This window comes from Sminthopsis crassicaudata, chromosome 3 (genome assembly GCF_048593235.1).
Source record: "Sminthopsis crassicaudata isolate SCR6 chromosome 3, ASM4859323v1, whole genome shotgun sequence".
NCBI classification, from domain to species: Eukaryota; Metazoa; Chordata; class Mammalia; order Dasyuromorphia; family Dasyuridae; genus Sminthopsis; species Sminthopsis crassicaudata.
The window spans coordinates 579,600,027-579,618,562 of record NC_133619.1 but is presented as its reverse complement, the minus strand read 5'-3'; the positions used below and the strand labels follow the sequence as shown (position 1 = coordinate 579,618,562).

Sequence of the window (18,536 nt, the reverse complement as noted above, 5' to 3'; positions counted from 1 at the left end):
AAGTTAATATTTTCAAAACACTTTTGTGACCATCTAGTTTAATATATATTTTAAAAAGAATTTCTTCTCAAAATACCTAACATCCAACCTTGATTTGAGAAGATGTGTAACAGCTCTTGTCCTTATCATGGTCTACTTTGTAAATATTTATCTGCATATTATAGTCTCATCTCCCCACTCCTCCCAATTAGACTATAAATTCCTTAGCCCAAGGGCATGTCACTTTCATCTTTATATTACAGAGCTTTACAAACTTAAATAATTAACAACTGTTTTTGAATCCAAAGTGATCCTTTGAAGTTTTTTCTTTTGTCAGTGATTTGTCTGCTTCTCTTTAGATTGTAAGCTCCTTGAGAGTAAGACCTATGTATGCATGCCCTTTTGCTTGCATACTTACATTTTTTTTCTTTCTCTTTCTATGATTATTACTGTATATACATAACAAGTCACTACACATCCTTTATAAGCAATTAAACATTTGCTAAATTGAACTGAGAATAGTGAGAAAAGTTAGGGGATATTTGGCAGGTATTTCTTTCCATTACAGATAAGTGAATATATGAGTAGTGGCAGAGCCTATACTCAAAACCATCTTAAAGAATTGAATCTATTGTCATGATCCAAACAGACCTGGATTAGGATAGAACATTGGGACTAAACCTAATGAGATTAATTATTAGGTTCAAAACAATCAGTTTCATGCAATGACCATGCAAAACAATTTAGAAGTTTGAGGATTTGGTGATCACTTTTAGCTGGGGGATGGTGACCAAGGAAAAGGAAAAGCTTCATACAATGAATGGTATTCAGCAGACAGAATAGATAGAAAACATCATCCTATGTATATTAAACATCATGAACAAAGGCATAGATATGGAAGTTATCCCTTTGGACTAGAATTAAAATGGATGGCAGGGGATTTGATAAAGCTGGAAAAGTGAGTCAGAATCAGAGGACCTTAGATAGGAAAGGCAAAGCCACTGAAGATTCTGGGGCAAAAGAACAACTTGATCTGTACAGTTCATTAGGAAGTTCATTAATGCAGCTATGTGAATTTAAGACATACAGACCAATTAGATTGTTATAATAGTCATTTGCAATGTAAATGGGTTGGGAAAGGTTCAGATATGAGAGATATTGAGAAGACAGAATTAATAGGATTTGTTTTCTCATTGTATGTTCCAGGAAAAGGATGGTTAAAGATGACCTGGGTTTTAATCTGGGGGTCTGAGACAATAGTGACATCCTTTATAGAACTAGGGGGTTGGGAGGCAGCGGACTAAGTTCAAGAAAAGAAGCTGATCAGTTCAGTGTGGACATGTTCAGTTTGTGGTGTTGACAGGACTTTCAGGTAAAACTATCCACTTCACAAGTTAGAGCTGGAAGGGACCTTAGAGATCATCTAATCCAATTAACCTCATTTTACAGATGGGGAAAGTGAAGCCTAGAATGGGGAAGTGACTTGCCCAAGATCACACAGCTAGCCAGATAATGAATGCGAAAGTACTTTGTAAATGGTAAGGAGTTATACAGATGTAAAGGGTGGTTGCTGTTGTTTTTATTGGTGGTCTCTGTTTTGAACAGGAAATCTGGGACCCTATTGGTAGGTCTATATTGTTTTCTCCTTTTAAAGAAATACCCAGGGACCATCAAAACCAGAGCCAAGTACAGTAGTAGTCTTGGTTGTATTTCAGTCATGATTTCCTTATCTACTTAATCCTTGATCCCATATCCTTCCCTCACTGCAAGGATAGATAAAAAAATAAGGAAATTTAGTACTGATGCTGAGATAGCATTGTTTTCCCAAGGAGTTCCCAGCTTTTCACAAAATGTCTTTTCACCTCCTCATGAACCCTTGGGAATCAGGAAAGGGGAGGACTGTTCCATCTATTTAAAATGTCATAGAACCATAGAAGTCAAGAGCTGGAAAAAATACTTGGAGATAGTCTAATCTACCCTTCTCTCTTTATGGAAAAGGAGATTGAGGCCTAAATGAGACTTTCTTAAAGTCCACTGCCAACAGAGCCAGTTTTTCTGAATCCCGGTTCATCATACTGCTTTCTTCTCTATTGACAGATTTAATGTCAGCAACCATTATCAACCCATGTTATTGCTTAAAATAGTAATAATAGCTCACATTTTTTCTAGTACTTTAAGGTTTTCTAAAGCATTTATCTCAGAACCACCTTAGGCCTTAGGGTAAGTGACTAAAAAACTAGAAGTAAAGGAGGAAGGTGTAGTATATCTCTTATTATCCTCTCTTTACAATTGAGGAAACTGATGGTGTTCACAGGCTTACAGCTATGAAATATTAGGGTTCCATTTCCTCATAATTAAATGGGGGTATTGAACTAGATAACCTCTAAGGCTCCTTCCAGTCCTCAATCTATGATTCTATGACTGAATATGAATTTAGATCTCCCAGTTCCAACTCCAGCATTCTTTTCACAAGATAATGATCATGTTTTGTTCTGCCATAAACAAGGAGTTTAGACTCATTCTTGCTTTTTTTCCCTCTGTCTCTTTCTCACCTCTAGTTCTACAGTGCATCAGGGATGCCTACCAAGCATCTCTCAGACAGCGTCTGTGCAGTATGCGGGCAGCAGATCTTCGTAGATGTCAATGAAGAAGGAATCATTGAGAACACATACAGACTGTCCTGCAACCATGTGTATCCTGCCTAGAGTCCACACTCCTTCCACCAGGCTGCCCTTTTTGGCTATGGAGGAAGGAAAGGGTGGTATCCATGTCATCAGGCTAATTGAGGCCTGCAATTCTGATCCATGCTAGCTACAAGTGGGGATTGAAGGAGAACAGCAGGCCGTTAAATTCAGCAAGCATTTGTTAAACACTAATAATATTCAGTCTTATGCTCAGCACTGAGGGAGATATATAGTTTAGATAAAACATTGTCTTTCTTCACATAGCTCACAGTCTTCTGATGGGAATGAATTGTTCCAAGAAAAATGAAAGAAATCCTTCATGGAGGAGACAAATAAGACAGCAAATGTGACAAGATTCAAAGGAATTCTAACCTGGTTGTAGAATAGAAAACTATGACAGGAGAAGTAAAGAAGGAAGACCACCAAGAATCCAAGCAATAGAGTTAAGGTTTTTTTTTTTTTTCAGTAATGGGTAGAACTGGACCATCTGAAGAAGCAACTTCTTGTGCTTCAAGGAACAGTGATATGGATCCAAAGGTGCCAGAGAGATCATCGTCAGAGAGAAAAAAGACAAGTGGTGGTGGTAGTGGTTGTTGGTGACAACTTCCTGAGAGGTGCCAAGATGTCTATTTGATGACTATACTAGCATATAGTAAAGTGGCCTGCTATCTTTCCTGGACATGAACCTGGGAAGGGTCAGAAAGTTATTGAAATTTGGCCAACTCAGTAATTGCCATACATTTCAGAATATCAATATGAAGACAAATGTTGTCTCAGCATGATGAGGAAAGTTGCCAAAAGGAATCTGGGAAACATTGCTAAGAACTATGAAGCCCTAGACCAAAGAAAAAAAATGAAGACCTTACGGTCTTCTCATCACTACTATGAAGGGAAGGGAGGAGATTAAGAAGAGAAAGGTAGATTTGGGAAATGGCTATCTAGTTAAGAAGATGGCATCCAAGAGCAGGATTTGGAATTCTTAACCACATTTTCAAATAAGGCTATGGATTCTTGATCAGGAATAGTATATACCTTTAAAAAAGCTACTTTTAAAATATGCAGTCTTTAAACTGTGATCTAGAGAGTTTTAAACTGAAAAGGGTTTAGAAGGTGGGAAAAGCTTTCCCCATAGATAGGCAGTAATTGGTATCATTGGGAAAAGGATAAAAGAAAAGAGGACCACTAATTCATAGGAGAGAATGTCAGAGAAGAAATTTCATTTATGAAGCTTCTCACCTCAACTTTTTGTTCACATACATATAAAGTATTGGTAGTAAAATTGTTGAACTGGTTAACCAGCTTAAGGTGCTCTATCCACTGTGCCACCTAGCTGCCCCTGATATCCAAACTTAAGGAGGCCAATTTGACCTTAATCAGTCAGCTCCCACAGAATGCTAGGTAGCAAAGTGGTAGAGTACTGGGCCCAGAGTCAGAAAGACTGGTATTCAAATCTTGGATCCTTAGCTGTGTAACTTGGGCAAATCATTTAACCCCTTTCACCTTCGGCTTTTTCAACTGTAAAATGAAGTAATGATAGTACCTACTTCCAAAGATTATGAAGTTCAAATGGCAGAATATTTGTAAAATACCTAGCACAGTGCCTGGCACATAGTAGGTGTTTAATAAATCCTTCCTTAACACTTCTCAGAAGTGCTGGGAATACAAAGAAAGGCAACCTTGCTTCCAACATGCAAACAACTATTCATAAGCAAAATTTAGATAAAATAGAGAAAATCCACAGAAGGAAAGATACTAGATTAGGGGAATTGAGGGAAATTCTTCCTGAAGAATGTGGGACTTTAGCTGGGACTTTAAGGAAACTTGGGTGACCAGGAGGTGGAGGTGAAAAGTTCAGAATTCCAGAAATGGGAGACAGCCTGAGAAAATGCCCAGTCAGCAAATGGGAATGCCATGTTTGAGGAATAGCAAGAAGTGAAGGGCTACTCACAATCTTTGAAGGGAGGAAGATAGAAGACTGGAAAGGTGGGGAAAGGCCCAGTTCTGTGAGGTTTTAAAAGCTACCCAGAGAATTTATATGAGCTCTGGAGATGATAGAAAGTCACTGGAATTGAAGGAGTCAAAGTATGTATGTGCTAGGGGGCAGTGTAATATCATCAGACTTGTACTTTAGAAAGATCAGTTTGACAACAGAGTGAAAGATGGAGTGGAGTAGATAAAAGCCTTGAAGCAAGACTACCAGTCAGTAGGCTATTTAGGTAGGAAGTGATATGATTACTGAGATTCTATCAATGATCTTTGAAAGGTTTTAGAGAATCATGACAAGATTGCTACAGGACAAGTGTCCTCATTTGCCAAAAAGTGGGACAAATAGTGTCCAGTGACTTTTACTTATATTCATGGTGTAATTTTAGAAAACATTAAAGGAATGATTTGTGGGCATTTAGAAATAGAAACTACAATGAATGATAACTCTTGTGGTTTCATGAAGGAAAAGTTTCATTTCAGATTAAACTTCCTTTTTTTTTTTTTTTTTTTGGACAGCATTACTAAAACACAGGAATTGTGAAGATAAGGTATACTTAGATTTTTAGCAAAGCAGAATTTCTCATTCTGTCCTCATAGACAAGTTGAAACTGTTTAAATAGTGTGGTTTCATAAAGTGGTTGAAAAACCAGATCCAAACAATAATTATTACATTAACTTGGAGGCTAGTCTCTACTGGAATGCTTCAAGGATCTTTCTTTATTCAACTCTGCCTCTCTGTGTTTTATTAAGTATAAATATAAAATTCTACTTTTGTTTTCAAGAAAATCACCTCAAATACAGAATGGGAGAGATGTGGAGTTTTTTGTGTTGTACAAGTTTAGTATGAGTGTGATTTGGCATCAATAAAAGCTATTTCCTTTGTTGCATTGAGAGGCTTAGTGTCCAGAGCAAGCAAGGGAATTACCATACTCTGGTAAAAACACATCAGTAATATTGTATTCATTTTAAGAAAGTCATAGACAAGCTGGAAAGCATTCATGAGAATGTGACTGAGATGGGAAATTGAAATGGAGGAACTGAGAATGTTTAGCCTGATGAAAAAAAGACTTAAGGAGGGTGGAGAGGAGGGGAGGAGAACAGGACACAATAGTCTTCAAATTTGAAGGATTATCACAGGAAGAGTAATTTGGCATATTCTGTTTGGTCCTGATCATGAGGGCAGGAGCAGGATCACTGGGTGAAAGTCCTCCAGAAATCATTGGACAAGGTAAAGGGTGGGAGTTGATATGTTGGAAAAAGCTACCAGTTGCTGTCATAGCCCCTCATTTCCCATCAGTGAGATGACACCAACCTGGATGACAAGACAAAGCTGTGGAGTTTTTGATTTGAGAAATAAAAAATCTTGAAAGTGGGGCCTTCATTTCACATTGGTAGGCTGAAGTAGATCCTAGCACATTCCCTCTTTAGTCTTTAGACTGAGGTAGACTACTTGAGAGAAAAAAAGGCATTTTCAAATGTCTCTCTTCCCTCAGAGTGATTACTGGGGCTTCCTAGCCAATGCTGGGAGCTAGGTATCATGATGGCTCAGAGCCAAAACCATGGTGGGACATGGGATCAATAAATTGAATTGTTCCAAAGGTTTTTGTTTGGGGGTTTTTGTTTTGTTTTGCTATGGTGAATGAACTCATTTCTCTCTACTAGTTTTTCTTAACCACCATATGTTCTCAGATTTCACGAGTTCTGCATCCGTGGATGGTGTATTGTGGGAAAGAAGCAGACATGTCCCTACTGCAAAGAAAAGGTGGATCTCAAGCGGATGTTCAGTAATCCGTATCCTTTTGGGCCTGGTCTGGATCAATGGGTTCCCTCCCAAGGGAAGGCTGGGCAACAAAGGTGTGGGGTGAGCTTAGAAGGAGCATTTCGATGGAGTGTCCTGGTCTGGAATTAAGCTGGCTTCTTTTCAGTATTCTTTGGCTTCTTGCTAGTGAAAACAGACCCACACACTGGCCCTCAAAATTACTTTCTTCAATACTCACCCTCACTGCATCTGCCACTTTTTCCTTTCTTTCTTTTTTTTTTTTTTTTCCCTCTTTTTTTCCCCCTTTTTCCTTTCTTAACCTCTTACCCAGACTTCTTACTACAAGCCTCCCCCAACCAGCTAGCAGTATTGATTCTTCTTTCCCGGTAACTCTTCCTGAGGAATGGATCTATCACATGGTCCACTTGAGGGAATCTCAGCCACTCAGGCAAGATCAGACGGGGTGGGAAGAGATGCTGCCCACAGGCTCAGCTAAGGTCTGTGTACCAACATGACTCTTGCTTGTTATTGAACTTGGGCATGAAAGCTTCAGGACCAGAGCTCTGTTGTCCTTTAACCTTCCTTTTCCCCAGACTCCTCAGCAAGTTACCAATGACAACACATTCTTAGGCCACCTTATTGAAACTTGTCCACTTGTTCAGCTAGAACAAGGGTTCTCAAACTACGGCCCATGGAGGACGTTTATGCCAGGTTATGGCAAATGAGCTGAGGGGCGGAGACAGAGAGTTTTTGTTTTTCCTATAGTCCGGCCCTCCAACAGTCTTGAGGGACAGTGAACTGGCCTCTATTTAAAAAGTTTGAGGACCACTGAGCTAGAACATGAATTTGTATTTGTTTTTCTAAGACTTTGAGTCTAATCCCTTCCCAATACCATAATTTCTTCACTGTAGGCATAAGGATTCATAGTCCAGCCCTGAAAGCACTCACAAGATGTCACAGCTAGTTCTGCCTGGCTTTCCTTCATAGTCACTCATTACAACCCCACTTAGCCTCCTTGTCCTTGATAGAGTAATAGTAATCCTACCAGCTGCCCATGCTATTGCATTTTGTCTTTTCTAAAGCTACCTCTGATAATCTCATTTGAATTTCACAGAAACCTTGTGAAAGAGAGAAGGGATCTTTTTATAGATAAGGAAATTGAGGCAGCAGCATTAAATCAAGTGACTTGCTTAGAAACTCAACTAAAAAATGATAAGCTAGTATTTGGGCTCTGAAGTCAATGCTTTTTCTATTACATCACACCAAGGGACAAATCTTGTTTAAAGCTCATTGTCATCTTTAATCACACTAAAATGCTCTACTATAATTTCTCTCTACAATTGCTATCAGTTAGCCCATACATATTCCTTACTTCTAATTCTGTAACATTTAAGGCTCTTATTATCTTATTAACTTATTATTATTGGTGAAGATTAATGGGTAGTGTACATATTGCAGTATTTTATAGATGAGTAAGTGAATTCATCAAAGTGATTTGCCCTGGATCACACAGAAATAATTGTAGCCAGGATTCAAACCAAGCTCTCCTGATTGTAGGACATCCAATGCCCTCTTGTTGTCTTTTACAGATAAATGGCAAACTTGACTTTTCAAAGTAATTTTGTATCCATTGCCTCAGTAGAACGAGAAAGGGATATAGAAATTTTGTAGCATTCCCTTCCCAAAGCAATGTTACTTTTGTAAAATGTAAAAAGTGTCATAAAAATGGAACTATATCAATCATAACTTCCCTGCCAGCCTCTGACTGGCAGCAAGATCAGGCCTGTTTGGGGATATCTAATTGTTATTAAAAGCAATATTCAGAGCATATTTTTCTAGCATTTTAAGATTTACAAAGTGCTTTACAGACATTTTCTCATTTGCACATCATAATAACCTGATGGAGAGAAACTATGGGTATTGTTCCCTCCTTGTAGGTGAGGAAACAGGCTTAGAGAAGTTCATTGGCTTCTCTGTAGTCACCCAGTTAGTAAATCCCAACGACAGAATTTGAACCTAATTCTTTCTCACTCCAGATCCAACACTTTACCTTAGGATAATTCTAAGTGTTGACCTAAACTACTCTTTTGGTAGCACTTCCCAACTCCTCCAGTGCTCTAAGTTCTATTGTCTGGAACTGTCAAGGACATGGATATTCCCTCTTTTGTATGACTCCTCCAAGTATTCAGAGAGTGAATTTTGGTTTTCATTTCTCTAATAGCCCAGTTTCCCATTCCCCACTTTTAAAATTCTTGGTTTCTCCAGCTGCCAGTATTGTTAACTCCAGAGAACTTTTCTTTCTCCTTAGCTCCCTAAGTCTTCCTTTGAGTAAAACCTTTCAGCCCAATCAAGATGAGGGGTTTTCAAAAGGACCCTTACTGGAGAAAGTATTTATAAATACTTTGAATCACTATTCAGATGAGGTGTTAAAGAAATAGGAAATATCAAATCCACAAAGTTTCGTGCACATATCCTTTTTTCCTCAAATTAACCACAATTCAACCATGTATGGATTTGGTTGACACATTTTTTGGGGAAATGAACTAAATGGTCCATTCTTTTTCCTTATTTCAGCCCTAAAAAGATTTTATAACAACGACAACTTCTTCATCTAGTGTAAGACTAGCCCCAAGACTAGTCAACTAACTCCCACTCTAGCTATTACTGACCAGATAACATTTTCCAAAACTGCATTAGAATAGCTCGTTTGCTCACAATACCATTGTGAAGTAGGGATCGCATATATTATATTACTTTGATTTTGCAGATGAAGAAACTAAATGATTTGTCCACTATCATTCAGCTAGAGCATGAATTTGTATTTGTTTTTCTAAGACTTTGAGACTAATCCTTTCCTAATACCAAGAATAGATTACTTCATTTCCTTATAAAAAATCTGCACCCTCTATGGACTATTCCAGCTGACTTATTATTTTGCATTCTAGACTCTATCCTTATTCTCATCTTACTGACAGAAGTGATAGGACAGTTCTTGAACTAGTGCATAATCATATAATATAAGTTACTATTTTACCCACTTGCCAGATAATTCTTTCTTCACTTAGTTGTTTTCCCAGGAAAGTGGTCTTTTCCAGAACCTTACAACATGTTTGAAGTAGCAGAATTCACATTATCAATAGTGATAAAAGAGTCTGTTCTTTACAAATACTAACCCCTCTTCCTCCCACCAAAAATCTCCAAACTGTCAGAATAAACTCAGACACACATCAGTTCCTTCAATTGCTTCTCATATATTTTCCAATTTCTTCTCCATTCTTGCCACTGTCTTCAAAATGTGTTTCAGTTTCATAAAATTATATGATAGGTAGTGGTGTACACAATATGTCTGACCCTAGTAGAGGGCAAGAGATGTTCACTGCTTTCATCTAGGATGAAATTGAAGCTTCCATTTATGCAGCATTAGCATTTTTTGGTTGTCATATCCTTTTTACCCACATTGACCACTAAAACATCCTCCTTTTCCATATAAATTGCCTTCTATCTTCTCTATTCTGTGCCATTTTTTGGGAATGTTAATGAAAGGATCCTTCCTTAGGTATGATTTGGATTAAATATTCTCTTAGGTTTCCAAGATTCTCAAATTAGCATCCATGCAGCTCCTGCTGCTGGCATTTCTAATTTGTTACAGACAGTCACATCAGGCACTTAGAATTAGAACGAAAAAAAGAAATATTACAACCTCTTTACTCAAAAAGCTAGTTTAACATCTCCCCATATTTTCCTCTGAAAATTAGGGAGTTTTTCTTTGTATACACAGTTTTAACCTCAGACCCTTATGCTATAGTTGAAGTCAGAATGACTGAGAAGCATTAACTGCTTTGTGATCCTTTGTAGGCTTGAAGATTACAACCTTCCTCTCCATTCTCACCTCCAGATTTTTTCTTTGAGCTAAACTAAGCTACTTTCTTTTCCCTTAAGTTTAACACCCCCCCCTCCCGTGTTTTATTCATATTCATGTATTGTAATCACTTCAGCTTCTCCACAGCCTGGTCCCAACTAGAATCTTAAGTGAGGGTCCCTCATGCTGCAGATCTTGTCCTTGGTCATGGAGCATTTGGGAGGATGGCCTTTCACCTTATAGCTATATCCTGTGAGTCAGCAGGGTGTGTTGTTGTTTTTTTTTTTTTTTTCCTGGCCCAAGTAGAGAATACTTGTATACCTGGGGAAGAGACAACCACTTTGCGATTAACCCTAGCTGGTGGGCAGGAAAAAGAAGGGTGTTGGATACTTTGACTTCCAAATAGAAGGTACCTAGAAATCATCCAGTGCAACCCCTTAGATTGTAGAGGAAAAAAAATGAAAGCCTGAAGAGAGTGAGTGCTAGGATTTTAATTTAAATCCTCTGATTCAAAGAAAGTGGAAAGCATTTGCTTCTCTTTCCCTTGTAATCATCAACTCAGAAGCTACTCTCCAAATAGTCCTGGCTCCTTCTTCCCATTCATACCTCCTGTCTGTCTCTGAATCGTTCTTTCTCTTCCTTTTCTCTTCTCTTCTCCCTCCTCTCATGTCTCCTGTCTCCCATCTCTTCACTCCTTTTTGTTCCTTCCCCTTGCCCTTTTACTCCTTCTTTCCCTTCCCCTATCCTCCCTTCTGCTGTGTACACATCTCCATTTTTCACCCAAATTGATGTAAGACCCCTTTTGAGCCGGGGAGGGAGGGGGCACTGGGGAGGGGCAGTTACTAGGAAAGAGTTTCGCTTCCCCTCTGTCTCACAGTTTCTCTTGGGGCTCAGAAGCCCTCTTTGTGGAGTTCATCTTATTGTGGGACTGTCAGGGAAGTTGGCGGCTAGGTTCGGTGTGTCACTGACCAGGGAGGACCGAAGCATGAATCAGAAATGTCCCCTGCGGTCCTGGCCTACTGCTGGTCTAACCCACCAGAGCCGCCTTGTGCCTATTTTTGGACCATGGCCCTTTTCTTTAACCACGTGCGCTGCAGATGGGAACGGCCTCATGTCATGTATGGACAGTTGCTTGACTGGCTCCGTTACCTTGTGGCTTGGCAGCCAGTCATCATTGGACTGGTACAGGGAATCAACTACACCCTGGGTCTGGAGTAACCCTGACGCAGAAGAGAAGCTGGGGCACAGGGATCAGGGGCCAGCCGCCCACCAGCTCAAGCCCCGGGCTGGTGCAGCCCCTTCCTCTAGCACCGCTGCCAGAGACTTCGGCGTCCTGCAACTGCTTCTGAACACTCCCTCTCTCGACTCCAGTGGCAGACTCTTGTGTCTGGGGGTGTGGCAGCGAACCCCAGCCCAGTCTGGGGACTCCCAGACAGGGAGGTTCTTTTTAAAAGAAAATTATTTTAATGACTATATTTAAAAACCTTTTTTATTGCAAGAATGTGAGGCGGTGACAGCCACCCTCTCTTCCACTCCTCCCTTCCCTGTTCTTTTCCCTTTCCTCATCCCTGTCTGCCGGCTTGAGAGCCCCAGACTGAAATGGGAAGGTGTGGGATAGCCAGGGTCCCAGGCAGGGCCCTGAACGAGTTGTCATCTCCCTCCTGGAGCTCAGTGTAACTCCTAAAATAGGGTCTCCCCAGCTCTGAAAAGAGCTCTGATCCTGCATGGTATGCAGAGTTGGGGGGGTTTCAGGGCTGAAAATCCAGATCCTCCTCTCTCCCCCCCGCAGTGGCTAAGCAGGGTTGTCAGTCAGAGTTCCTGGGTAGTGGTGTTTCAAAGAGCCAGCTGCAGCTTGGGGAATCTGCCCAAAGGGCTGCCTGCAGCTGTCAGGCATGGAGGCTGCACCACTTTTTGTACCGTTAGCTGCAGGCCCCATCCCCTCTCGAGGTGGTGGTGGTGATAGTCCTGTACCCACTAGGGTGGCTCTTGGGAGGGGACATTGCCTCGGGTGCCTTCCCTCCTGGCCTTCGGCAACCTCCCATCAGGTTGGGTGGGACCTTCTTCAGGGGCAAATGATCTCTCCTCTGGATGTAGTTTTCCAAAGCTATGAGCCATCCTTTCCCACCAGACAAACCCACAGGTACACATCCAAATACATCCTACCTCCTCACACCTTGACATTTTCAAAGTTGGAAATTCAAGACTTAGTGGTTTGGAGATCTCAGTTGAAAATATTTGTATTCAGTGGCCCTTCTACTGCTCTGGGGAGCTCTGGAGAGAGCCAAGAGTGTCCCCTCAGGAAGAGCTTTGTGACCCAGCCATGCAAAAAGTTACCCCTTCCTTGAGGAGTCACTCATTATGGCCTAGTTTGGGAGGTGGGGAGTTGTCTTATTTTTGTCATCTGGGTGTGTAGGTGCCCTAAAAGAGCCATCACTATCCCTGAGCAGCTGGAAAGTTGCCACTCAAGGCTCCAGGGACCTGGGGAGAAAGTTCTCACTGGGCTTTGGACACTTATGTGGGTCACAGCAGGAAAGCTTGAACGCATGTGTGGTGAGGCAGGTTTCAAAGCAAAATTGGAAGTAGTGACGGATGTGCCAAAGGCGAAAAGGAAACGGAGCCAAGCAAAGGCAGAGACTCCTAGTGATGACTCTTAGCCTCCTGGATCTGTGTGTGTTGCTGGGAACAGGCCAACCCAAAGGCCCCCGATGTTAGGACTGGATGCATTTGCTATTTAGTATGGCTGTCTACTAGGCCGATGATAGTGGTGGGGAGGGTAGGGGCAAGGATCTTTGGGGCCCAGCATTCTAGAAACCTGGCCGATCAGCAGCTCTGTGTATCTCAACATTTTCAGCATCTATGATCCAATTAGGGTTTGGGGATAGTGCCCTCAATAGGAAAAGTGAGCTCAAACCCCTCCAAGGCTAGAAATATTGGGGTGATAGCTTTTGGCCAGGGCCTACACCATGCTTCTTAAGATCAGGAAACTGGTTCAATTTAGGGGGAGCATTAAATCAATGATAGGAAAGAGAGGACAGAAACTGCGGCACTTACAACTGGGGGCTTTTTCCCCTTCCCCACACTCAGCCCTCAGGCTGGCTGAGGCTGCCACTAATTTAGGGGAACAAGGGAGGAAGAAGGAACACCACGTATCTGCCTGGGCTTCTGCACTGGGGGCCACAAAGCTGACCCACCCCCACCCCCCATCAACTTGACAGGGAGGGAGGGAGGGCCATTATCGGTAGGTTTTTGTTGTTGCAGTTGTGGGAGGTATGGGTGGGGATCATGGGAGGGCAGAGGCCAGGTTGGGAAGAGGGTAGCCCTCAGCTTTTGGGGTCAACTCCAGAGCCTGGAGACTATCACCTAAGAGGTGCTGGGCCCAAGCTTTCTCACAACTCCAGTTTTAATAAAACCCAGAGAGCTGAGAGAAAATTCCTGAGTTCCTTTTCCTTGGTTTCTCCCAACCTACTCCAGGAAGGACTGGACGTAGTTGGCCCTATCCCCGTGCTCAGAGCCTCCTGCCTCTGTACCCATGAGACATGAATTCATTTGTCCAAGGTTAGAAGAATCTCACAGGATCACTAGCCAGAGGACGAGACACAATCCGGGACTATTTTCCTTGAAGACAGTCAGCCATCAGTTTCTTCTCCAGCCTGTTTGTTCCTGCCCACTTTGTTTTCTCCCTAAACCTCTGCTTCAGATCACAAATATTCACATCCTCACTAGGTCTCAGTTTTCTCATCTCTATATTAGGGGCTTGGGATTGGATGGTTTTTTAAGTCTGTGATCTCTAATATTATTCAAGTGAAGATTCTGCCAAAGTTTCTACTCTTTAATGAAGACCTAGGGAGATGAGGTAGGGAAAATATGCTTAGACATGAGATCAATGCTGTTTTAAGTTTAAGGCAGAGACAAAAAAATGAAACCGGTCCTTCTTTTAGTGCTACCAAACTATATATAATCAAACAATTTCAGTGGGAAGGAAAGACCTGACTTCTCTCAATTCCACAAGTCTGGCACATCAACTCCCTGAGATGTCTGGGACAGATACTGCTGCAATTAGCATTATTCACCAGGCAAATTGTTCACCCTGCCCTCAAGGAACTTAAAATCTAATGGGGGAGAAGATATACGAAGAGGTAGGGGCAAAGTAAGCTATGTCCGGGATAAATGGGAATGAATAGGGAAAGGCCAGTGGATCAATTGGAGAAGGGAAAGTTTTGGGCATGGGGAACAGCTGGAGAAAATGCCCAGAACCAAGAGATGGATTGTTTTGTTCCTGAAAGTCAGGAGACCACTATAAGTCGAGTATTGATGTAAAAGGATTGGAAAGGTGGGAGGGGTCCAGGTTATGAAGGGCTTTGAATGCCAAACAAAATTATGTATCTGATCCTAGAGAAAATGGGAAGTCACAAGCGTTTTAAGTGGGAGTGACATGATTGGACCCACACTTTAAGAAAATCACTTTGCTAAGTGGCTAGGAAATACTTTTAATCAACCCCCTTCTACTCAGGTGGGCCTCTGTGGCTGGGCTAATGCAGCTTCTCCTTAAAGATCTACTGTAATTTCATCAAAAGTAATGGAAAGAAAGAGCTGCTACTCATTTCGTGTCAAAACCATTGATGGAGCCTCTGGGTCCTGCTAGCAAAATGGAGAAGCCCTTGATTTGTCTTCCCTACAGCCGGAGAAGATGGTTTTGTAATGGGAAACTCAATGATGTCCAAGCAATTAAAAGCTAAGTAGAGATTGGTTAATAAATATTAGGAGTAGGAATAAGCCACAGAAGACTTAATGGAAGTGGGAAGATGGGGACAGAGTAGGAGCTGGTTGGGAAATGAAGGATATTTCAAGTTGTAGGGTAGAAGTGGAGAGGAAGCAAAGATGGAGAGAAAAAACTGACCTGAGGAGAAAAGAGGTACTGAAACTAGGCAGAAGTCTTTGATCCTAGGTGTCTGAACTTTACCAAAACTGGCATGAGACTATATTGTTCCATTTCCCCCCGGGACACCTGTGCCAATCAGGCTCATTTCTGGGCACTGAAAGTTTGGACTACTGCCCTTGAGGGACTTGGAGCCTACTTAGGAAAATGATTCAAGATGTGTTGGGCTTATCTGGGGCCCCAAATTTCTGGGATTAACATAAGGCATCTGAGGGAAGAACCAGAAATACAGAGTGGGACAGGAGTGACCTTTCATATGCCTCATAATGACAGGCAAGTAGACATGAGTCAGCATTAGGAAGCACCCAGACCAAAAGGGGAAGCCGAGTGGAGTGGGAAAATGGTCCCATCTTCAATGTGGTGTGATAAGGCAGCTATAGAACTGGTCAGCCAAGAAGTCCTCTGAGGGTAGGACCAGCATCCCCCCATGAGAGAGATTAGGGCCTAGCATAGAAACCCATCCTGGCCCTGAGCACTGCCTGGCAGGAGAGCCTCTGGCTCGTAGTACCCCAGGGCCCACATCCACCTGTCCAGTGCTTGAGGCTTTGGACCCCCCAGCAGGAAGACCCTGGACTCACCCTCAGACCTGAGGTGTCCCCTGGGATAGAATGATGGGTAGTGTCATGTGTGTGTGCATGGGGAGGAGCATACTTGTGAAACTAACCCCCCACCATGCGGATCACTGTGTCCCTGATGGGTTCACCATCTCAATGAATGGGGGGAGCTTGAGGACACGGTTCTAAGTATTCTCAGGGTTCTCAGAATGTGGTCTCAGATTTCCCTTTGTCCAGGTCGGAGGACTCTGAGTTGGTCTTAAAGCCTGAGTTCCCCTGACCTTTCCCTATCCCTCACTCCCTATCTGAGAAATTCCTACAGTCCTTTGATTGTCATCGTATCCCCCAATCCAAAACATGGGGAAAACACAAAACATCAGAGCCCTCCCCTGTCCCGAGCAAGCAGAGGATAAAACCAGAGGGAGACAACAGGGAACTGAGTGTTCTTCTGGGAGAGGAAATTGTGCTGGCTTTTCCTGGAGGATGCAGGGAGGAAGCTGAGGGATTTGGTACCTGATCCAGGGTTACAGATGTAAGCCGGAGACCATCTGCAGCAAAGGGTGCAATTTGAAGTCAGAAAAATCCAACTTTGAATGTCTCAGACTTTAGTATGGAACTGATTAAAGCATTTAGATCTCTCTCCTTTTTTTCTCATCTGTAAAATAGGTCTAAAAATAGCATATTCCAGCATCATGAGGATCTACTGACATAATGCTGGTTAATGTTTTATAAAGCACTACTATTACGTGCTAAGCACTTTACAAATATCAGTTTTGATCCTCACAGCAAACCTGCTTTGGGGTAGGGTTACTATTAGCACTTGTACAGCGGAGGAAACTGAAGCTAATAAAGAAAGGTTAAGAGATTTGCAAGGTGACACAGTATCTGAAGTAAGATTTGAACTCAGGTTTTCCTGCCTGCAGACCTATCTACTGAGTCACCTAGCTGGATAGTGCTTTTCGAACTTTAAAGTACAACATAAGTGCTCGGCATTATTATTAGCTAATGACCAAAGAACCATTGCAAATGGACTCAACGGTCCAGTAGCTGAAAAATGAAAGCAGCATTGGAAGAGAGCAAGACAAGGCTTTCATTGGATGCTTGTTCCTCTCAGATTGTAGCATCCAGGAAGAATAGTGGTGAACAGAGTGAAGATCACTGAAGCTTTTCCACTGAATTCTTCCTGTCACCAGAACAAAATTCAGAGACTCATCACCTCCCCAAAGGGCCTCACGAGCTCCAACTAATTTCCAAGAGGAGATGTACCATGTCCTCGGATCTCGCTGTGAAGGTGGATTGGATAGAAGAATGGAGGACAGAGTTAGGAATGAAGTGTGCATGAGGTTAGATCGTTGTGAATTGATTACTCAGAAACTTCAAGACTTGTGTGAGTCTATAAAAAAAAAGACTATGAGTCTAAGTCAGGGGATATTGAGTTAAGTAATGAAATAAAATCCTCCAAAAATGAAAGTAGTAAGTTAGAAAGGAAATTACTCATTGTTGATGGATTTATTTTAGAATCCTGTGCAGCCAAGTCTTTTAGTAAAACAAAGGTCAGAATCAGTACTGAGCTAGTAGAAAGGAAGATGAGAAGACGCCAGGGGTGATTATAGCTCCAACCCAGCCTACTTAGACAAGCCTTTGATTCTGGGAAAATGGGAAAATTGGCGCTGATTCTGATTTCTGCTGTTTCTTGAGAAGTTCAGAGGAAGTTTAAAAGAAAAAGAAAGTCACTGTAAAGATTCTAGAATTCCCTTCGGTCGGTCGTAGGATGATGGAATTTGAACTGGAAGGTCATTTAGTCCAGTCCTTCTAATCTTCAGAGGAGGAAACTGAGGCTCCCAGAGAGGATAAATGATTTTAAAAGAATGTTAAAGCTTTATAAAGGCTTTATGAGTGATCTGTTAAATTATGATGTGCCATTGGGCAGACAACCCACTTTGAATTCATTCACTGTATTATACATAGTTAGTGAAATAGGCTCAGATTTGAATAGGTAGAAAATAGTGGGTTGGATTGAATTTGGGATGCTGTGAATTGCACACAATGATTCCTCTTGCATTTGCTCCTTGATGGAAAACTTCATTTTTAAAATGTGCTCTCTGGCCCAAGAGGTTCCAACTTTTGACTCCTATGAAACCTAGAATCCTCTTAAGGATGACCTGACTCCAAAGGGAAAAGATGGAGTTTCTCTCACTATTTGACTCATTATTCCCCCACCCTGGACAACTGTGGGAAAAATCTAAAAGAGAGCTTAGATATGGCTCTTGTCTATGGCTCTGTTCCCTTAAGGGTGGCTGCTACACCCTGGTGCTAGAACAATTTCTGGTCCAGACCTCCAAAAATCATATAACTCATGAGTCTTGACTCCCCCCTCCACAACAGCCAGCAGATACAACGAACTCAAAGGTATTGACATTTCATAAAATGGCAAAATAATAGCTTCAAAACATTCCCTCCATAAACGCAGGGCTTAACTCTTTCACAAATACAGCTAGCCAGCCATAGGAAGCGTGACTTCAGACTTAATGACCCACATATAGAGAACGCATGCAGCCAAGACAACCATTATCTCTGTTCCTCTAGGAATCCTGTCTACTTTTTCTTCTCGTAGAATCCTCCTGCTACGTTCTTCTGGCTACAGGATTTCTGCTTGTCAGGTCGAGCTGTGCTCCCAGGAGCTACTCCCCCATGAAGCTCAGTTCTTGTCTGCTAGGGCTATTGCTCCAGTCCACAGATGATTCTCATTTACTCTGAGAGACCCACTTCTTGAAGCTGA

General features: G+C 41.9%; 1 protein-coding gene across 2 annotated transcripts in view; it reads left to right on the top strand.

Annotated features, from left to right (window-relative positions):
- The window catches only part of RNF121 (ring finger protein 121), a 121,500-nt gene extending 109,760 nt beyond the window's left edge, over window positions 1–11,740 (top strand). For both annotated transcript variants that reach the window (XM_074304939.1, XM_074304938.1), the window contains 3 exons: window positions 2,538–2,671; window positions 6,339–6,440; window positions 11,365–11,740. In XM_074304939.1, the coding sequence (XP_074161040.1) occupies window positions 2,538–2,671; window positions 6,339–6,440; window positions 11,365–11,485 (357 nt within the window). In that variant the 3' untranslated portion in view covers window positions 11,486–11,740. The remainder of the gene's footprint in view (window positions 1–2,537; window positions 2,672–6,338; window positions 6,441–11,364) is intronic.
- The last annotated feature ends 6,796 nt before the right edge of the window (window positions 11,741–18,536 follow it).